Source organism: Protomyctophum bolini (assembly GCF_963924005.1).
Source record: "Protomyctophum bolini genome assembly, chromosome: 9".
NCBI classification, from domain to species: domain Eukaryota; kingdom Metazoa; phylum Chordata; class Actinopteri; order Myctophiformes; family Myctophidae; genus Protomyctophum; species Protomyctophum bolini.
In genome coordinates, this window is record NC_137870.1 from 1,409,057 (window position 1) to 1,433,060 (window position 24,004).

The 24,004-nt window shown below is 45.4% G+C and overlaps 1 protein-coding gene across 1 annotated transcript in view; it reads left to right on the forward strand.

Annotated features, from left to right (window-relative positions):
- LOC308321247 (solute carrier family 12 member 9) overlaps nucleotides 1–24,004 on the forward strand; it is a gene marked incomplete at its 5' end in the record, with an annotated part of 69,580 nt that overhangs the window by 12,785 nt on the left and 32,791 nt on the right. The window contains 4 exons of the mRNA XM_080772086.1: nucleotides 1,555–1,692; nucleotides 3,090–3,428; nucleotides 15,283–15,390; nucleotides 17,312–17,423. Of these exons, the coding sequence (XP_080628212.1) occupies nucleotides 1,555–1,692; nucleotides 3,090–3,428; nucleotides 15,283–15,390; nucleotides 17,312–17,423 (697 nt within the window). The remainder of the gene's footprint in view (nucleotides 1–1,554; nucleotides 1,693–3,089; nucleotides 3,429–15,282; nucleotides 15,391–17,311; nucleotides 17,424–24,004) is intronic.

Sequence of the window (24,004 nt, forward strand, 5' to 3'; positions counted from 1 at the left end):
GAGGAACGCCATTGGCTGCCTTTGGTCTAGAAGTGGGAGTCAACGCTTCCGGGTGTGGGCGTCGCTCCAAATGATGTGACGTAGCGCTTCACTATAGGTGGGAGAGGAGTGGCCGGGGCTGACGGACAGATCGGTGAGATCCAATCGGGGCGTGCGCAAATCTCAGCCGCGACCCGCCCCTATATAGACCAGAAACGTAACACGTTAGCTCAGGCTGCCTGAACAGTGAATATTCTAAAATGGAACATGAGCTCAAAAATACTCATTTGATGAATTAGAATATCTCAATAAAGATGCCTGTCAAAATTCCTGAACATATTTTATTGTTCCACTACATTTCATAACGTTGGGAGGGAGAATTGTCTTTTCTCTTACTGTGCGACAGAACAAAACACCTTCTTTTAAATCGTTTTTTATATATATATTTTTTTTAAATTAAAGTAAAGTAAAGTAGTTACATTCATAATTTAATGTAAAGTAAAGTAACAAATTACTTTTTTAGATAAGTAACGATAACTATAATTCCTTACTTTTTAAAAGTAACTTCCCCAACACTTCCTCACACACACACACACACACACACACACACACACACACACACGCACATCATTTTAATGACTTATTTCTTTTTGGTATTCAGACACTCCCCTGAACAAACTTTATTTGTATAGCACCTTTCATGACATGAAATGCAGCTCAAAGTGCTTTACAGAACAATGGAGAATAAAAGAAAAGCAAGGCAACAACATTAAAAACAAGCAGTAATGCAATACAGTGAGGACATGAATAACAAAAATAAATAAAAGATCATTTAAAAGCAATGTTGTAGAAGTGGGTCTTGAGCTGAGCTTTAAAAGTGTCTACAGAGGCTGCCTGTCGAAGGTACAGTTTGTTAAACTACAGAGGCTGCCTGTCGAAGGTACAGTGGGAGTTTGTTCCATGCCGTCGGCCCGTAGAAGCAAAAATCTGCTTCCCCGTATTTTTTAGTTGCCATTTCTTTAGGCAAAGCGAGCAGGCCAGCAGTGGAAGACCTTAGGGGGGCGGTTTAGGTTTGGGACATATTTAGGCAGGCAGTCATGTAGGTAGGAAGGTGCGAGACCATTGAGAGCTTTATAGACAAGTAAAATAATTTTAAAATCAATCCTAGAAACAACCGGAACCAGGTGTTGTTGTCAGCCATAACGTGATCCCCAGACATGATCAGTCCAGTCCAGATAATGACCAGGCCAGTCCAGGTGTTGTTGTCAGCCTTAACGTGATCCCCAGACATGATCAGTCCAGTCCAGATAGTGACTAGGCCAGTCCAGGTGTTGTTGTCAGCCTTAACGTGATCCCCAGACATGATCAGTCCAGTCCAGATAGTGACTAGGCCAGTCCAGGTGTTGTTGTCAGCCATAACGTGATCCCTAGACATGATCAGTCCAGTCCAGATAGTGACTAGTCCAGTCCAGGTGTTGTTGTCAGCCTTAACGTGATCCCCAGACATGATCAGTCCAGTCCAGATAATGATCAGGCCAGTCCAGGTGTTGTTGTCAGCCTTAACGTGATCCCCAGACATGATCAGTCGAGCTCTGGGTCCAGAGTTTGGCGGCAGCATCGGCATCATGTTCTTCCTGGCCAACGTGTGCGGCAGCGCCCTCTACGTCCTGGGTCTGGTAGAGGCCGTGATCGCCACCTTTGGAATACCAGCAGGTAGGACAAGAGGCCGGTACCATACCGGTACCATACCAGTACCATACCAGTACCATACCAGTACCATACACCATACCAGTACCATACCAGTACCATACCAGTACCATACCAGTACCATCTACCATACCATACCAGTACCATACCAGTACCATACCAGTACCATCTACCATACCAGTACCATCTACCATACCATACCAGTACCATACCATACCAGTACCATCTACCATACCAGTACCATACCAGTACCATACCAGTACCATACCAGTACCATACCGGTACCATACCGGTACCATCTACCATACCAGTACCATACCATACCAGTACCATACCAGTACCATACCAGTACCATACCACCATCTACCATACCAGTACCATACCAGTACCATCTACCATACCAGTACCATACCAGTACCATACCGGTACCATACCGGTACCATACCGGTACCATACCAGTACCATACCGGTACCATACCGGTACCATACCAGTACCATACCAGTACCATACCAGTACCATACCACCATCTACCATACCAGTACCATACCAGTACCATACCAGTACCATACCAGTACCATACCAGTACCATACCACCATCTACCATACCAGTACCATACCAGTACCATACCAGTACCATACCAGTACCATACCACCATCTACCATACCAGTACCATACCAGTACCATACCACCATCTACCATACCAGTACCATACCAGTACCATACCACCATCTACCATACCAGTACCATACCAGTACCATACCACCATCTACCATACCAGTACCATACCAGTACCATACCAGTACCATACCAGTACCATCTACCATACCAGTACCATACCACCATCTACCATACCAGTACCATACCAGTACCATCTACCATACCAGTACCATACCACCATCTACCATACCAGTACCATACCAGTACCATACCAGTACCATACCAGTACCATACCAGTACCATCTACCATACCAGTACCATACCACCATCTACCATACCAGTACCATACCAGTACCATACCAGTACCATACCAGTATACCAGTACCATACCAGTACCATCTACCATACCATACCAGTACCATACCATACCAGTACCATCTACCATACCATACCAGTACCATCTACCATACCAGTACCATCTACCATACCATATCAGTACCATACCAGTACCATCTACCATACCATACCAGTACCATACCAGTACCAGCTAGATGTTCTAAGCATTAAGTTATACTTTAGCTATTGAAAAATAGCAGATCTACAAAGCACTGAGTCATGAAAATGCCTTCCTCCTCCTCCTCCCTCCCCCCTCCCCCACCCCACCCCCCCCTCCTCCCCCACCCCTCCCTCCTCCCCCACCCCCCCCTCCTCCCCCACCCCTCCCTCCCCCCCCTCCCCCTCCAGACGGCGTGCCCTCGGGCCCTCTCCACGTGCTCCCGTCGGGGTACTGGTGGGCCCTCCTGTACGGCACGGCGGTGGGCCTGGTGTGCCTGCTAGTGTGCCTGGTGGGCGCCGACATCTACGCCAAGGCGTCCTTCCTGATCTTCCTGGTGGTGATGTTCGTGCTGGGCACCATCTTCGTCAGCTTCTTCGCCGTGCGGCCCCACGTCATCACGCTGCCCGCGCTGGGCACCATGAGGCCCCTCCCCCTCCCCCCGCCCGCGCCCAACGGCAGCCTGGCGCCGCCCACCACCGCCAACTTCACGGGCTTCAAGCTGGACACGCTGCTGGGCAACCTGGGAGGTGAGAGAGAGACCTTAACCTTAACCTGGGAGGAGGTTCTCCCATCGGCACTTCTAATATAGTTTATTTAAAGACGGTTACGCCGCGGACAAAGCCAACTCGGATCGTGACGAATCATGACAATGAACACAATGTTTTGGGGCCGATCAAATCATTAGAAAGAAGAAAAGAAAGTCAGGAGACAAAACTATTTGTTTTGTTTTTCGTCTTATAAATTATTTGATCGGCCCCAAAACATTGTGTTCATTGTCATGATTTGTCACGATCCGAGTTGGCTTTGTCCGCGGCGTAACCGTCTTTAAATAAATTATATTAGAAGTGCCGATGGGAGAATGCATTGGGGTTTCATTTCCTGGGCCACTCGTTTTTCTGAGAGGGGGCGGGACTGCGGCGCTCTATAGTGCAAATATATAGCAGATAATATAATCCCAAAACGTTTTTAACTCAAATCTTTGCTTCTGGGGAGGTCCCTGGGGGTCCCTGGAACAACATATTTTCAGATGGGGGTCGGCGGCCAATTACATAATAATATTTGGCGTCCTTGACATGAAATATTGAGCACCACTCATACAGAAACATGAGGTATTTCAGAAAACTGTCAGGATTTAGAAGACTTTTTTTTTTAATTTCGACGTCGGGCCTAAATGAGTTTCATTATTTATGTTACAATTGATATTGTCAACTTAAAGTTGTACTGGTGACAGTCCTACTGTACGCACGCACGCACGCATGCACGCACGCACGCATGCACGCACGCACGCACGCACGCATGCACGCACGCACGGCTCTTCCGGTGTTGGTTTTTTTATGTGATGGAGAGTCGGTTAACTGGACTCACTCTATTGCTCTTCATGAGGTCCATTCATGTAACATTGGACTGTAATTAAACTCATAATTACCTTCAGCAGTTTATTGACATAGCAGTATATAACTCACCCTTGGCTGACCTCTTGTGATTTATCCCCAACAACCGCCCCATCTGCCACGTAATCAGTCTGAAACCGCCCCATCTGCCACGTAATCAGTCTGAAACCGCCCCATCTGCCACGTAATCAGTCTGAAACCGCCCCATCTGCCACGTAATCAGTCTGAAACCGCCCCATCTGCCACGTAATCAGTCTGAAACCGCCCCGTCTGCCACGTAATCAGTCTGAAACCGTCCCATCTGCCACGTAATCAGTCTGAAACTGCCCCATCTGCCACGTGACGTAACCAGTCTGAAACCGCCCCATCTGCCACGTAATCAGTCTGAAACCGCCCCATCTGCCACGTAACCAGTCTGAAACCGCCCCGTCTGCCACGTAACCAGTCTGAAACCGTCCCCTCTGCCACGTAACCAGTCTGAAACCGTCCCGTCTGCCACGTAATCAGTCTGAAACCGCCCCGTCTGCCACGTAATCAGTCTGAAACCGCCCCATCTGCCACGTAACCAGTCTGAAACCGCCCCGTCTGCCACGTAATCAGTCTGAAACCGCCCCGTCTGCCACGTAATCAGTCTGAAACCGCCCCATCTGCCACGTAATCAGTCTGAAACCGTCCCATCTGCCACGTAATCAGTCTGAAACCGCCCCATCTGCCACGTAACCAGTCTGAAACCGTCCCGTCTGCCACGTAACCAGTCTGAAACCGCCCCGTCTGCCACGTAACCAGTCTGAAACCGCCCCGTCTGCCACGTAACCAGTCTGAAACCGCCCCGTCTGCCACGTAACCAGTCTGAAACCGTCCCATCTGCCACGTAACCAGTCTGAAACCGTCCCATCTGCCACGTAACCAGTCTGAAACCGCCCCATCTGCCACGTAACCAGTCCAGTCGTAACCACGTAACCAGATCTACGAGCTTGTAGGTCTGCTATTTTTTGAAAAATCGTGAAAATGTGGCACAAATCTTTGAATATACTGTATATTCTTCCAGCGTTACTTCTTGAACAGCATATTTTCAGATGGGGGTCGGTGGCCAAATACATACTATATATTGGTGGGTCCTTGACGTGAAAAAGGTTGAGCACCACCTGACATAGAAACATGGAGGGTTTTTCACCACTGACATAGAAACATGGAGGGTTTTTTCACTGACATAGAAACATGGAGGGTTTTTCACCACTGACATAGAAACATGGAGGGTTTTTCACCACTGACATAGAAACATGGAGGGTTTTTTCACTGACATAGAAACATGGAGGGTTTTTTCACCACTGACATAGAAACATGGAGGGTTTTTTCACCACTGACATAGAAACATGGAGGGTTTTTTCACTGACATAGAAACATGGAGGGTTTTTTCACTGACATAGAAACATGGAGGGTTTTTTCACTGACATAGAAACATGGAGGGGTTTTTCACCACTGACATAGAAACATGGAGGGTTTTTTCACTGACATAGAAACATGGAGGGTTTTTTCACTGACATAGAAACATGGAGGGGTTTTTCACCACTGACATAGAAACATGGAGGGTGTTTCACCACTGACATAGAAACATGGAGGGTTTTTTCACTGACATAGAAACATGGAGGGTTTTTCACCACTGACATAGAAACATGGAGGGTTTTTCACCACTGACATAGAAACATGGAGGGTTTTTTCACCACTGACATAGAAACATGGAGGGTTTTTTCACCACTGACATAGAAACATGGAGGGTTTTTCACCACTGACATAGAAACATGGAGGGTTTTTTCACTGACATAGAAACATGGAGGGTGTTTTCACTGACATAGAAACATGGAGGGTTTTTCACCACTGACATAGAAACATGGAGGGTTTTTCACTGACATAGAAACATGGAGGGTTTTTCACCACTGACATAGAAACATGGAGGGTTTTTCACCACTGACATAGAAACATGGAGGGTTTTTTCACTGACATAGAAACATGGAGGGGTTTTTCACTGACATAGAAACATGGAGGGTTTTTCACTGACATAGAAACATGGAGGGTTTTTCACCACTGACATAGAAACATGGAGGGTTTTTCACTGACATAGAAACATGGAGGGTTTTTTCACTGACATAGAAACATGGAGGGTTTTTCACCACTGACATAGAAACATGGAGGGTGTTTCACCACTGACATAGAAACATGGAGGGTTTTTCACCACTGACATAGAAACATGGAGGGTTTTTTCACTGACATAGAAACATGGAGGGTTTTTCACCACTGACATAGAAACATGGAGGGTTTTTCACCACTGACATAGAAACATGGAGGGTTTTTCACTGACATAGAAACATGGAGGGTTTTTCACCACTGACATAGAAACATGGAGGGTTTTTCACTGACATAGAAACATGGAGGGTTTTTCACCACTGACATAGAAACATGGAGGGTTTTTCACCACTGACATAGAAACATGGAGGGTTTTTCACCACTGACATAGAAACATGGAGGGTGTTTTCACTGACATAGAAACATGGAGGGTGTTTTCACTGACATAGAAACATGGAGGGTGTTTTCACTGACAGAAACATGGAGGGTGTTTCACTGACATAGAAACATGGAGGGTGTTTCACTGACATAGAAACATGGAGGGGTTTTTCACTGACATAGAAACATGGAGGGGTTTTTCACTGACATAGAAACATGGAGGGTTTTTCACCACTGACATAGAAACATGGAGGGTTTTTTCACTGACATAGAAACATGGAGGGTTTTTCACCACTGACATAGAAACATGGAGGGGTTTTTCACCACTGACATAGAAACATGGAGGGTTTTTCACTGACATAGAAACATGGAGGGTTTTTTCACTGACATAGAAACATGGAGGGTGTTTTCACTGACATAGAAACATGGAGGGTTTTTCACCACTGACATAGAAACATGGAGGGTTTTTCACCACTGACATAGAAACATGGAGGGTTTTTTCACTGACATAGAAACATGGAGGGTTTTTCACCACTGACATAGAAACATGGAGGGGTTTTTCACCACTGACATAGAAACATGGAGGGGTTTTTCACCACTGACATAGAAACATGGAGGGTTTTTCACCACTGACATAGAAACATGGAGGGTTTTTTCACTGACATAGAAACATGGAGGGTTTTTCACCACTGACATAGAAACATGGAGGGTTTTTTCACTGACATAGAAACATGGAGGGTGTTTTCACTGACATAGAAACATGGAGGGTTTTTCACCACTGACATAGAAACATGGAGGGGTTTTTCACCACTGACATAGAAACATGGAGGGTTTTTCACCACTGACATAGAAACATGGAGGGTTTTTTCACTGACATAGAAACATGGAGGGTTTTTCACCACTGACATAGAAACATGGAGGGTTTTTCACCACTGACATAGAAACATGGAGGGTTTTTCACCACTGACATAGAAACATGGAGGGTTTTTCACCACTGACATAGAAACATGGAGGGTTTTTCACCACTGACATAGAAACATGGAGGGGTTTTTCACCACTGACATAGAAACATGGAGGGTTTTTTCACTGACATAGAAACATGGAGGGTTTTTTCACTGACATAGAAACATGGAGGGTATTTTCACTGACATAGAAACATGGAGGGTGTTTTCACTGACATAGAAACATGGAGGGTTTTTCACCACTGACATAGAAACATGGAGGGTTTTTTCACTGACATAGAAACATGGAGGGTTTTTCACTGACATAGAAACATGGAGGGTTTTTCACCACTGACATAGAAACATGGAGGGTTTTTCACCACTGACATAGAAACATGGAGGGGTTTTTCACTGACATAGAAACATGGAGGGTTTTTTCACTGACATAGAAACATGGAGGGTTTTTCACCACTGACATAGAAACATGGAGGGTTTTTCACCACTGACATAGAAACATGGAGGGTTTTTCACCACTGACATAGAAACATGGAGGGTTTTTCACCACTGACATAGAAACATGGAGGGTTTTTTCACTGACATAGAAACATGGAGGGTGTTTCACTGACATAGAAACATGGAGGGTTTTTCACCACTGACATAGAAACATGGAGGGTTTTTCACCACTGACATAGAAACATGGAGGGTTTTTTCACTGACATAGAAACATGGAGGGTGTTTCACTGACATAGAAACATGGAGGGTTTTTCACCACTGACATAGAAACATGGAGGGTTTTTTCACTGACATAGAAACATGGAGGGTGTTTTCACTGACATAGAAACATGGAGGGTTTTTCACCACTGACATAGAAACATGGAGGGGTTTTTCACCACTGACATAGAAACATGGAGGGTTTTTCACCACTGACATAGAAACATGGAGGGTTTTTTCACTGACATAGAAACATGGAGGGTTTTTCACCACTGACATAGAAACATGGAGGGTTTTTCACCACTGACATAGAAACATGGAGGGTTTTTCACCACTGACATAGAAACATGGAGGGTTTTTCACCACTGACATAGAAACATGGAGGGTTTTTCACCACTGACATAGAAACATGGAGGGGTTTTTCACCACTGACATAGAAACATGGAGGGTTTTTTCACTGACATAGAAACATGGAGGGTTTTTTCACTGACATAGAAACATGGAGGGTATTTTCACTGACATAGAAACATGGAGGGTGTTTTCACTGACATAGAAACATGGAGGGTTTTTCACCACTGACATAGAAACATGGAGGGTTTTTTCACTGACATAGAAACATGGAGGGTTTTTCACTGACATAGAAACATGGAGGGTTTTTCACCACTGACATAGAAACATGGAGGGTTTTTCACCACTGACATAGAAACATGGAGGGGTTTTTCACTGACATAGAAACATGGAGGGTTTTTTCACTGACATAGAAACATGGAGGGTTTTTCACCACTGACATAGAAACATGGAGGGTTTTTCACCACTGACATAGAAACATGGAGGGTTTTTCACCACTGACATAGAAATATGGAGGGTTTTTCACCACTGACATAGAAACATGGAGGGTTTTTTCACTGACATAGAAACATGGAGGGTGTTTCACTGACATAGAAACATGGAGGGTTTTTCACCACTGACATAGAAACATGGAGGGTTTTTCACCACTGACATAGAAACATGGAGGGTTTTTTCACTGACATAGAAACATGGAGGGTGTTTCACTGACATAGAAACATGGAGGGTTTTTCACCACTGACATAGAAACATGGAGGGTTTTTCACCACTGACATAGAAACATGGAGGGGTTTTTCACCACTGACATAGAAACATGGAGGGTTTTTTCACTGACATAGAAACATGGAGGGTTTTTTCACTGACATAGAAACATGGAGGGTATTTTCACTGACATAGAAACATGGAGGGTGTTTTCACTGACATAGAAACATGGAGGGTTTTTCACCACTGACATAGAAACATGGAGGGTTTTTTCACTGACATAGAAACATGGAGGGTTTTTCACTGACATAGAAACATGGAGGGTTTTTCACCACTGACATAGAAACATGGAGGGTTTTTCACCACTGACATAGAAACATGGAGGGGTTTTTCACTGACATAGAAACATGGAGGGTTTTTTCACTGACATAGAAACATGGAGGGTTTTTCACCACTGACATAGAAACATGGAGGGTTTTTCACCACTGACATAGAAACATGGAGGGTTTTTCACCACTGACATAGAAACATGGAGGGTTTTTCACCACTGACATAGAAACATGGAGGGTTTTTTCACTGACATAGAAACATGGAGGGTGTTTCACTGACATAGAAACATGGAGGGTTTTTCACCACTGACATAGAAACATGGAGGGTTTTTCACCACTGACATAGAAACATGGAGGGTTTTTTCACTGACATAGAAACATGGAGGGTGTTTCACTGACATAGAAACATGGAGGGTTTTTCACCACTGACATAGAAACATGGAGGGTTTTTTCACTGACATAGAAACATGGAGGGTGTTTTCACTGACATAGAAACATGGAGGGTTTTTCACCACTGACATAGAAACATGGAGGGGTTTTTCACCACTGACATAGAAACATGGAGGGTTTTTCACCACTGACATAGAAACATGGAGGGTTTTTTCACTGACATAGAAACATGGAGGGTTTTTCACCACTGACATAGAAACATGGAGGGTTTTTCACCACTGACATAGAAACATGGAGGGTTTTTCACCACTGACATAGAAACATGGAGGGTTTTTCACCACTGACATAGAAACATGGAGGGTTTTTCACCACTGACATAGAAACATGGAGGGGTTTTTCACCACTGACATAGAAACATGGAGGGTTTTTTCACTGACATAGAAACATGGAGGGTTTTTTCACTGACATAGAAACATGGAGGGTATTTTCACTGACATAGAAACATGGAGGGTGTTTTCACTGACATAGAAACATGGAGGGTTTTTCACCACTGACATAGAAACATGGAGGGTTTTTTCACTGACATAGAAACATGGAGGGTTTTTCACTGACATAGAAACATGGAGGGTTTTTCACCACTGACATAGAAACATGGAGGGTTTTTCACCACTGACATAGAAACATGGAGGGGTTTTTCACTGACATAGAAACATGGAGGGTTTTTTCACTGACATAGAAACATGGAGGGTTTTTCACCACTGACATAGAAACATGGAGGGTTTTTCACCACTGACATAGAAACATGGAGGGTTTTTCACCACTGACATAGAAACATGGAGGGTTTTTCACCACTGACATAGAAACATGGAGGGTTTTTTCACTGACATAGAAACATGGAGGGTGTTTCACTGACATAGAAACATGGAGGGTTTTTCACCACTGACATAGAAACATGGAGGGTTTTTCACCACTGACATAGAAACATGGAGGGTTTTTTCACTGACATAGAAACATGGAGGGTGTTTCACTGACATAGAAACATGGAGGGTTTTTCACCACTGACATAGAAACATGGAGGGTTTTTCACTGACATAGAAACATGGAGGGTGTTTTCACTGACATAGAAACATGGAGGGTTTTTTCACTGACATAGAAACATGGAGGGTTTTTCACCACTGACATAGAAACATGGAGGGTTTTTCACCACTGACATAGAAACATGGAGGGTTTTTCACCACTGACATAGAAACATGGAGGGTTTTTTCACTGACATAGAAACATGGAGGGTGTTTTCACTGACATAGAAACATGGAGGGTGTTTTCACTGACATAGAAACATGGAGGGTTTTTCACCACTGACATAGAAACATGGAGGGTGTTTTCACTGACATAGAAACATGGAGGGTTTTTCACCACTGACAGAGAAACATGGAGGGTTTTTCACTGACATAGAAACATGGAGGGTTTTTCACCACTGACATAGAAACATGGAGGGTGTTTTCACTGACATAGAAACATGGAGGTTTTTTTCACTGACATAGAAACATGGAGGGTGTTTTCACTGACATAGAAACATGGAGGGTTTTTCACCACTGACATAGAAACATGGAGGGTTTTTCACCACTGACATAGAAACATGGAGGGTGTTTTCACTGACATAGAAACATGGAGGTTTTTTTCACTGACATAGAAACATGGAGGGTGTTTTCACTGACATAGAAACATGGAGGGTTTTTCACCACTGACATAGAAACATGGAGGGTGTTTTCACTGACATAGAAACATGGAGGGTTTTTCACCACTGACATAGAAACATGGAGGGTTTTTCACCACTGACATAGAAACATGGAGGGTGTTTTCACTGACATAGAAACATGGAGGGTGTTTCACTGACATAGAAACATGGAGGGTTTTTCACCACTGACATAGAAACATGGAGGGTTTTTCACCACTGACATAGAAACATGGAGGTTTTTTTCACTGACATAGAAACATGGAGGGTTTTTCACCACTGACATAGAAACATGGAGGGTTTTTCACCACTGACATAGAAACATGGAGGGGTTTTTCACCACTGACATAGAAACATGGAGGGGTTTTTCACCACTGACATAGAAACATGGAGGGTTTTGTCACTGACATAAAAACATGGAGGGTTTTTTCACTGACATAGAAACATGGAGGGTGTTTCACTGACATAAAAACATGGAGGGTTTTGTCACTGACATAGAAACATGGAGGGTTTTGTCACTGACATAGAAACATGGAGGGTTTTGTCACTGACATAGAAACATGGAGGGTTTTTCACCACTGACATAGAAACATGGAGGGTTTTTCACCACTGACATAGAAACATGGAGGGTGTTTTCACTGACATAGAAACATGGAGGTTTTTTTCACTGACATAGAAACATGGAGGGTGTTTTCACTGACATAGAAACATGGAGGGTTTTTCACCACTGACATAGAAACATGGAGGGTGTTTTCACTGACATAGAAACATGGAGGGTTTTTCACCACTGACATAGAAACATGGAGGGTTTTTCACCACTGACATAGAAACATGGAGGGTGTTTTCACTGACATAGAAACATGGAGGGTGTTTCACTGACATAGAAACATGGAGGGTTTTTCACCACTGACATAGAAACATGGAGGGTTTTTCACCACTGACATAGAAACATGGAGGTTTTTTTCACTGACATAGAAACATGGAGGGTTTTTCACCACTGACATAGAAACATGGAGGGTTTTTCACCACTGACATAGAAACATGGAGGGGTTTTTCACCACTGACATAGAAACATGGAGGGTTTTGTCACTGACATAGAAACATGGAGGGTTTTGTCACTGACATAAAAACATGGAGGGTTTTGTCACTGACATAAAAACATGGAGGGTTTTGTCACTGACATAGAAACATGGAGGGTTTTTCACCACTGACATAGAAACATGGAGGGTTTTTCACCACTGACATAGAAACATGGAGGGTTTTTCACCACTGACATAGAAACATGGAGGGTTTTGTCACTGACATAAAAACATGGAGGGTTTTTCACTGACATAGAAACATGGAGGGTTTTTCACCACTGACATAGAAACATGGAGGGTTTTTCACTGACATAGAAACATGGAGGGTTTTTTCACTGACATAGAAACATGGAGGGTTTTTCACTGACATAGAAACATGGAGGGTTTTTTCACTGACATAGAAACATGGAGGGTTTTTCACTGACATAGAAACATGGAGGGTGTTTCACTGACATAGAAACATGGAGGGTTTTTCACCACTGACATAGAAACATGGAGGGTTTTTTCACTGACATAGAAACATGGAGGGGTTTTTCACCACTGACATAGAAACATGGAGGGTGTTTTCACTGACATAGAAACATGGAGGGTGTTTTCACTGACATAGAAACATGGAGGGTGTTTCACTGACATAGAAACATGGAGGGTGTTTCACTGACATAGAAACATGGAGGGTTTTTCACTGACATAGAAACATGGAGGGTGTTTCACTGACATAGAAACATGGAGGGTGTTTCACTGACATAGAAACATGGAGGGTTTTTCACCACTGACATAGAAACATCGAGGGTTTTTTCACTGACATAGAAACATGGGTTTTTTTTTCAGAAAACAGTCATGATTTAGAAGATATTTTTTAAAGGGACACTTCACCCTTTTTGCAAAAAAATATATGTTAATGACGTTTAGAAGCTTTAGATCACTTTCCTGGGAGTATTTATGTGTGTAATATGTGGTTTTAGATATTTTAGATTGTAGCAGTGAGCCTGTTGTCTCTGATGTCATGGACACTGGTCTCACTACCTTCCTGGACTACAATTCCCATAATTCTTTGGTGCACTGCTCCTCCTTGTGGATAGGGGGGGAGAGCTGTCTTACTGAGACAACATGTAGTCCAGGAAGGAAGTGAGCCCAGTGTCCATGACATCAGAGACAACAGGCTCACTGCTACAATCTAAAATATCTAAAACCACACATTACACACATAAAGACCCCCAGGAAAGTGTTCTAAAGCTTCTAAACGTCATTAACATATATTTTTTTGCAAAAAGGGTCAGGGTTACAATGGGTTAATGTGGATGAGTGATCTCTACAGGTCTAGACGTGCATCTATTGATTAATGTGTACTTTGTACGAGATGGCTTCCTTCTATATGGATCTATTGACACCTCTTAAACCCTATGGACTGTGTTGAACTCTTTCCCTCTCCGCCACATCTCTTTTGCAGATCTAAAATGCGTTGTGTTGTTCTTGGGAAGCAATTTTCCATTTTAGTTTTAGTCATAGTCCCTGGAATAGTTTTTAATTCCTTTTTAGTCACATTTTTAGTTAGCCTCGGGAAACCCAGACGTTTTTATTTCCAGGGAGATTTTCACGATTCTTCAAAGAAATAGCAGACCTACAAGCTCGAGCTACGAGCTCGAGCTACGAGCTTGTAGATCTGCAATTTTTCATATTTTCACGGATTTTTTCAAAAAAAAAATTGCAGGTCTACATTTTTTTCCAATAGCATAAAGCATAACATAATGCTTAACCCATTCTAGGCGGGAACCCCTTTTGGTGTCAGCACTATGTTATGCTTTAGCTATTGAAAAAATAGCAGATCTACAAGCTCAATCGCTACGAGCTTGTAGGTCTGCTATTTTTTGAGAAATCTAAGAACGACTGACATTAGAAACATAGCTTTTTCAGAAAACTGTCGGGATGTATAGAAGAACATTTATAGAATCTGATCTCAGGTCAGAATGGAAAACTGTCAGGATGTAGAAGAACATTTATAGAATCTGATCTCAGGTCAGAACGGAAAACTGTCGGGATGTATAGAAGACATTTATAGAATCTGATCTCAGGTCAGAACGGAAAACTGTCAGGATGTAGAAGAACATTTATAGAATCTGATCTCAGGTCAGAATGGAAAACTGTCAGGATGTAGAAGAACATTTATAGAATCTGATCTCAGGTCACCAAAAAGGGGTTCCTTCCCGTCCTGGATGTATAGTTCACGGTACCGAGGCTGACCTCTGACCTCTCTGTTCCTCACAGCCGACTACACCGTGGACTACACCACCGAGACCATGATGACCTTCGCCACCGTGTTCGCCGTCATGTTCAACGGCTGCACCGGCATCATGGCCGGGTCCAACATGTCGGGTAGGTGGAGAGGTGGTGTGAGGGTTTACGGGCATCATGGCTGGGTCCAACATGTCTGGTAGGTGGAGAGGTGGTGTGAGGGAGGGTTTATTACGGGCATCATGGCCGGGTCCAACATGTCGGGTAGGAGGAGAGGTGGTGTGAGGGAGGGTTTACGGGTCCAACATGGCTGGGTCCAACATGTCTGGTAGGTGGAGAGGTGGTGTGAGGGTTTATTACGGGCATCATGGCCGGGTCCAACATGTCGGGTAGGAGGAGAGGTGGTGTGTGTGAGGGTTTACGGGTCCAACATGTCTGGTAGGAGGAGAGGTGGTGTGTGTGAGGGTTTACGGGTCCAACATGTCTGGTAGGTGGAGAGGTGGTGTTACGGGCATCATGGCCGGGTCCAACATGTCTGGTAGGAGGAGAGGTGGTGTGTGTGAGGGTTTACGGGTCCAACATGTCTGGTAGGTGGAGAGGTGGTGTTACGGGCATCATGGCCGGGTCCAACATGTCTGGTAGGAGGAGAGGTGGTGTGTGTGAGGGTTTACGGGTCCAACATGTCTGGTAGGTGGAGAGGTGGTGTGTGTGAGGGTTTACGGGTCCAACATGTCGGGTAGGTGGAGGAGAGGTGGTGTGTGTGAGGGTTTACGGGCATCATGGCCGGGTCCAACATGGCGGGTAGGTGGAGAGGTGGTGTGTGTGAGGGTTTACGGGCATCATGGCCGGGTCCAACATGGCGGGTAGGTGGAGAGGTGGTGTTACGGGCATCATGGCTGGGTCCAACATGTCGGGTAGGAGGAGAGGTGGTGTGTGTGAGGGTTTACGGGTCCAACATGGCGGGTAGGTGGAGAGGTGGTGTGAGGGTTTACGGGGCATCATGGCTGGGTCTAACATGTCGGGTAGGTGGAGAGTGTGTGTGTGTGTGTGTGAGGGTTTACGGGCATCATGGCTGGGTCCAACATGTCGGGTAGGTGGAGAGTGTGTGTGTGCGTGCGTGCGTGTGCGTGTGCGTGTGTGTGTGAGTGTGCGTGTGCATGTTACCAGATTGGTTTAGCTGTGCATGCGATGTCTTCGCTAACATCCCCAATACACCTGATGTTGTCTTTGTTGACACCACCAGTCACAACTTAGGAGGTCCTGATTCTGGAGGTGGGCTGTGTCTTTGATCTGTACATGGACCAGGCATTCCAAGATAAACATTCTCAAGTGTCAACCATTACTTGGAAGTATAACAAACCGCTGCAGATTTGCCATACTGATATCCGGAAGCCTGCCTGCCTGGGCCGTGTGCATAAACTGACCACGAGTGGCCTAAGAATAGCTGGCATGACCAAAAAGCAAAGCCAAACAACTTGCCAAATACTGAGCTCTGTTTGGGCTGTTGTAGGCAGCCTGTCTGTGTGGAGGAGGAGGTGGTGCCCATTTTGGGGCGGGAACCCCTTTTGGTATTGGCATATTATGTTACGCTTTAGCTATTGAAAAATAGCAGATCTACAAGCTCGTAGCGCGCCACCGAGTGGCGCGCTACGAGCTTGTAGGTCTGCTATTTTTTTGAAGAATCGTGAAAAGTGACATGAAAGTGTTTGAGAGAACGACTTGACACAGAAAAACACAGCTTTTTGTTTCAAGAAAACAGTCGGGATTTAATATAGAAGACATTTGCAAGAATCGTTCCCGCAGGTCAAAATGGGTTATAAGTTGAGCATGAACTGTCAACCCCCGGTTATATTTGTTTCCTTGTAAATTTTTTTTTTGTAATTTGTGGATTCAAATGAAGAAATCGAAGTGTGCGTGTGCGTGTGTGTGTGTGTGTGTGTGTGTGTGTGTGTGTGTGTGTGTGTGTGTGTGTGTGTGTGTGTGTGTGTGTGTGTGTGTGTGTGTGTGTGTGTGTGTGTGTGTGTGTGTGTGTGTGTGTGTGTGTGTGCGTGTGCTCCACCAGGGGACCTGAAGAACCCCAGCTACTCCATCCCGCGCGGCACTATCACCGCCGTCATCTTCACCTTCATCATCTACAACCTGCTGAGTCTGCTGGTGGCCTGCTCCTGTGACCGGTGAGTAACACACACACACACACACACACATGTGCACACACACACACACACATGTGCACACACACACACACACACGTGTTCACACGCCCGGGGTCAAGGATGATGGCGATCTAACCGAGGTGTGATTGGAGGAGATGAGAGATGGACCCCGCTGACCTTTGACCTGTGCTCCCCTGTACTTTAATCACACCCCCCCACCCCCCCCCCCCCCCCCATCAGATTTCTATTTTAGTTTTAGTCATAGTATTGTCTTTGGAGCGAAACCTCATTTAGTTTTAAGTCATATTTCTGGTCACCTGGAATGTCTTTAGTGTTGGTCTAGTTTCAGTCGACTAAAGTGTCATGAGACTTTAGTCGACTGAATCTACGGTTGATTTTTAGTCGACTTAACATATTGTGGCGGGCCTTGATGCCGTCGTACAGTGACTGATTTTTTTACACTTGGCTGAAAATGGCCGATCTACAAGCTCACAACGCGTCGCACTATTAAACCCATTCTGAACGGGAACCCATTTCGGTGTTATGCTTTAGCTATTGAAAAATAGCAGACCTACAAGCTCGTAGCGCGCCACCGAGTGGCGCGCTACGAGCTTGTAGGTCTGCTATTTTTGAAAAAGCGAAGAGCGACTGACATGGAAGACATTTATAGAATCTGATCTCAGGTCAGAATGGAAAACTGTCAGGATGTAGAAGAGATTTTTTAGAATCTGATCTCGGGTCAGAATGGAAAACTGTCAGGATGTAGAAGACATTGTTAGAATCTGATCTCAGGTCAGAATGGAAAACTGTCAGGATGTGTAGAAGACATTTTTAGAATCTGATCTCAGGTCAGAATGGAAAACTGTCAGGATGTAGAAGACATTTTTTAGAATCTGATCTCAGGTCAGAATGGAAAACTGTCAGGATGTGTAGAAGACATTTGTAGAATCTGATCTCAGGTCAGAATGGAAAACTGTCAGGATGTAGAAGACATTGTTAGAATCTGATCTCAGGTCAGAATGGAAAACTGTCAGGATGTAGAAGACATTGTTAGAATCTGATCTCAGGTCAGAATGGAAAACTGTCAGGATGTAGAAGACATTGTTAGAATCTGATCTCAGGTCAGAATGGAAAACTGTCAGGATGTGTAGAAGACATTGTTAGAATCTGATCTCAGGTCAGAATGGAAAACTGTCAGGATGTGTAGAAGACATTGTTAGAATCTGATCTCAGGTCAGAATGGAAAACTGTCAGGATGTGTAGAAGACATTCATATAATCTGATCTCAGGTCAGAATGTCTTAGTTATCCACCAGATCCCTGAATCCTCACTTCACATTTCTGTCTGTAGTTTTATTTTTGTTGTCGACGAAATCACATGACCTCCATGTGAGCAGGGTTACAGCACCCGGCCAATCATTGATTAGTATAGTGAAGCGGCTCATGCTATAGGCTCCGCCTCCCGCTCACATGAGGCCAGACAAGACACGTCACATGACCCTGTGAGGGAGGGAGGGGGGGGGGGGGGGGTCAGGGGTTGCAAATATAGACTGTTGAAAGTCTTAACCAGATGCATGTATGTATTAATCTACTTACTGTGTGTGTGTGTGTGTGTGTGTGTGTGTGTGTGTGTGTGTGTGTGTGTGTGTGTGTGTGTGAGCACGAGAGCCTTTTGACTCGCATCATGTGAGAGATTTTACAACTTGGAATGGTGAGACGAGAAGGAGGGGGGAGGAGGGAGAGAAAGTGGGGGCTGCGGGGGGGGGGGGGGGGGTTGGGGCGTCCATTTTGCTGAGGAAAACGTGCATGAAGTAATTACTGGTTAATTAATTACTAATAATTAGTAGTAGTAATTACTGGCATTACTTTATACAGTGTGTAGTATAGTAGTGGTAGTAGCAAGGACCGGACATAGAGAGATATAGATTTAGGAGGCCCCCTGGTGGCCGTTGGCTGTAAAGGCCGCAGGGTTCAAAGCATATAGGGGGGGAAAAAAAAGTAGCCGCTTATAGACGGGACATTACGGTAGTTAACCCATTGTGCTTATAGACGGGACATTACGGTAGTTAACCCATTGTGCTTATAGACTGGACATTACGGTAGTTAACCCATTGTGCTTATAGACGGGACATTACGGTAGTTAACCCATTGTGCTTATAGACGGGACATTACGGTAGTTAACCCATTGTGCTTATAGACGGGACATTACGGTAGTTAACCCATTGTGCTTATAGACGGGACATTACGGTAGTTAACCCATTGTGCTTATAGACGGGACATTACGGTAGTTAACCCATTGTGCTTATAGACGGGACATTACGGTAGTTAACCCATTGTGCTTATAGACGGGACATTACGGTAGTTAACCCATTGTGCTTATAGACGGGACATTACGGTAGTTAACCCATTGTGCTTATAGACGGGACATTACGGTAGTTAACCCATTGTGCTTATAGACGGGACATTACGGTAGTTAACCCATTGTGCTTATAGACGGGACATTACGGTAGTTAACCCATTGTGCTTATAGACGGGACATTACGGTATAGTTAACCCATTGTCGGCGGGAAGGGAACTCCCTTTTTGGTGTTTTTAATTTAAAGCATTGTGTTACACTTTAGCTTGTGGCGCTCCGCGCCTTTAACGCTCTCCTACGCACATGCACACACGTGCACTCGCACGCACATGCACACGCACGCACGTCACGTCACGGCCTAAGAAAAACGGATGAATGGCACGGGAGCGAGTTTGAGGAAGTGAGCTGGCGTCTCTGACAGCTGTCACCTCGGACGCCGTGGATAGTGTCTGTGTGCAGCCTACCTCTGGCTGGTGAGAGACAAACGGGGCCTCGTGAACAGTGGGATTAATCAGCATCGCACCAGACGGAAGGATAGGGATTTCCCCGACGGAGCGTGCTGCTCGTCCGACGCCCGGTTCACGCTGATGTCGCTGACAACACGGTCTCCTCTGGATCGCATGATGAGGAAACGTACGGAACGCGTCATCACCTGTCAGTAAGCGATCGCACACACAGCGCTCTGACCGTGACTATCTGACGTCGGACTGACTTTTGGGGGGGGGGACATTCTCAAACTGTGATACTGTTGCTTGCGTGCTGGAACATGGAACATGGAACATTGAACATTTATTATTTGATTTGGGGTTTGGTTTACAATACACTGCTCACTTGAATGAAGTCCTCTGTGTGTGCGTCTTTCCTTTATGCTTGTGTATGGTATTCTTGTGTGCCTACTGTTTGTTCAGGGGTTGATATATTATTATTATTATTATCTATCTATCCCTTGTACGGTTGTTGGGGCTGTTATTATTTAACCTTTTTTGTCAGACTGGGTCTCTGACTGGCACCCCGACGCGAGCTCGCCCCAACAAACCGCTACATAAAAAGTGGCACCCCAGTCTCATAGCACTGGAAAATCAAACAAACAAAAACGTGTGCACACAAAATAAAATACCAATGAACCCACAATCCCTGGCTTGGTCTAAAAGGAAAACACACTGGAGGACAACACAGTGTATTCAACAAACAAACAAACAAACAAAACGGAGCTCTAGGAAACGAACCATCATCATTGCAACTAAAAGCATTTCAATCATTTCATTTCAACTAAAATCATTTCATCAAATAAATCCTCATTGCAACTAAAAACCAGGAGACAATGTCAAACAAAATGGAGGAAATGGTGCAAAGAATGCTTGTTTCTCTGGATAACATGGGAACACCAGCAGGGGAAGCGGAGGAGTCTGGTGATGAACAGGCAGCGCCCCCTGGTGGCAGTGAAGGAGAGGGGTTGAATCATTCATCTCCTGGAGAGCAGGCTTTATCTCCTGGAGAACAGGCCCCAGGCTTCCCCACGGACCGGGCTGTGGTAGATATGGAGCTGGTGGGGGAGGAACCCCTCGCGGCCCCAATACAGCCACTAAGCCAATATGATCAGTTCAAAAACAGCTTCAATACTCTGGAAAAAAATCAAAATAAAATCAGGGACGCACTGTATAGCATGAAAATGGAGCAACACGCTACTGTGCAGCAATTGAATGACACCTTGACTGCTTTAAAGGAGAATTTTGCTGAGAGACAGGAGCAAGGGGAGCAACAAATGAAAGATCACATGAGACAGAATGCAGAATATCTCAGGACACAATTGGTGGACACCATCAAGTGGAGGCTTCACCAGTACCAGGTGGAAGTGCTCAAGGATGTCCACAAAGTCATGACTCCAATGGCTGATATAGTCACTCACCTGCAACAGGACATAACAACATGTCATGGTTTATTGAGCAGTGTGGCTGAGGAGGTTACCGACATTAAACAACACACCCTCCAAACTTCACAGCCCTCTATACCACCACCAGCAGGACAAAGCACCGCTATTCCATTGCTGCATCCTTCTGTCTCCCTACCTTCATTAGGGCCCAAGGTCGATGCTCGACTGCATTCAACCATGCACGCTGCTCATGGTTCAGAGCCATTTCCAGCGCACATGGGCTCTCCTATTCAGGGAAGAATGATGAAGAGCCCAATCCGATTACAATTCCCTTGTTTTGGTAGGATGGAAGATGACACTGACCCTCTCACCTACCTGGAACAGTGTCGTGATTATCTGGCCTTGAACCCACTTTCTGATGAAGAGTTGCTGGCCACCCTGCGTAACGTCCTGTTCGGCACAGCCCGAGACTGGTGGGACGTGGTCAGGCGGGAGACCTCTACATGGAGGGAGTTTGAACAGGGTTTCCTGTCAGCATTCCTCTCTGAGGACTATATGGATGAGCTGGAAGAACGGATCAGGACAAGAGTGCAGGGAGATGGTGAAAGCATCAGAGACTTTGCTTACATGTTCAGAGCGCTCTGCCGGCGGTGGAACCCAGATATTACGGAGGGAAAAGTCATCCAGCTCATATTGAAAAGCATTCACCCGCCACTGGCGAGTCAGCTGAGAAGCAGCGGGGTCAAGACTGTGGATGCTCTGGTGAGGCTGGGACAGCAACTGGAGAAGGACAAGGAGAAACAGCTACACCAGGAGGCCACCAGGAAACACGTCCCGGCAGTAAACAAGCCGCAAGCTGCAGTAACTACACCCCCCACTGCCCCACAAACATCGTCCTCGGCTGCTCAAACATACTGTTGGCGATGTAAGGGATCCCATTCACCCCACAATTGCCCAAACTTCGTGTCCAATAAAGGGAAAAATCCAAAGTCTACTGACCAACCGCCATCTTCCTCTGGACCATCCACCAGCGGCAATCCCACAATGCATGCGGTGACACATCAACGGCCACCACAGCAGGTTTTCCCCTTTAACTCCAGACCTTTCCCTCGCCAGCTGGCTGTCCCCATAACCGTTGGTGCTGTGAGGGTCAGGGCTATGGTGGATTCTGGATCTTCCTACACACTTCTCAGTGAAGAACTATGGGGGGCCATTAAAAAGAAGGACGTGGAATTACAACCCTGGGAGGGAAAGCCCCTGTATCTGGCAGATGGAGGAGAAAGATGGCCATTGGGATGGCAGGATGTGGTGGTAGACCTACATAACCATACCTGCACACTTCCAGTGGTAGTACTTTCAGCACAAAGCCTGGCCTTCCCTGCAGTTCTTGGTCTGGACTATCTAAGCCTAAGTGGCCTACAGATCGATGTTGGCCAGAATTCCTACTGGTTCAGGAACAAGAGGGAGGAAAAACTCTACAGTTTTGAAAAGGAGACAGAGATCCTCACTGAATCTGGGAAGAAGGACCAGCTGTCTTTTTACACAGCCATTGATCCACGCCGGACCACACAGGTCCCTCCCCTCTCCCGGGACGCAGAGCTGTGGGAGAAGGCAGTGGAGGAAGCAGAATTGGATGGGAATGACAAAAAGCAGTTGTCTGAACTTCTACAGAGCAATGCTGATGTGTGCACCTCTGCACTGGGCCAAACAAATGTGCTCAAACACAAAATCTTCCTTACACAAGAGATGCCCATCAAACAGAAGTCGTACCGGGTCTCCCCTGCGAAAATGAAGGTGATGAAGGAGCTAGTCGATGACATGCTAGCAGCCGACATCATTGAACCCTCTTCTTCGGCTTGGGCGTCTCCGGTGGTCCTCATCCCTAAAAAAGATGGGAAAATCAGGTTTTGTGTGAATTACATAAAGCTCAACGCAGTGTCACAAACCGATGCTTACCCTCTCCCCACCATACAGGAGATCTTGGACTCACTGGCCGGCTCGGTGGTGTTCTCCACCATCGATCTTCAAAGTGGCTACTGGCAGTGCCTCATGGACGAGTGCAGCAAGGACAAAACTGCCTTCACATGTCCCTTTGGCCTGTATGAGTTTAAAGTGATGCCCTTCGGTCTGAAAAATGCGCCAGCAACATTTCAGAGATTGATGGAACTCACCTTAGGAGAGCTGAAAGGCAATATTTGCTTTGTATACCTGGATGACATAATAGTCTACTCACCATCTTGGGAACAGCACTTCTGCGACCGGCAGCGGGTGTTTCAGAAGCTCAGGGAGGCAAGGTTGACCGTCAGCATGAAGAAATGCAACTTCTTCCAAACGTCCCTCAAATTTCTGGGTCACTGGGTCTCGGCGGCAGGAATTC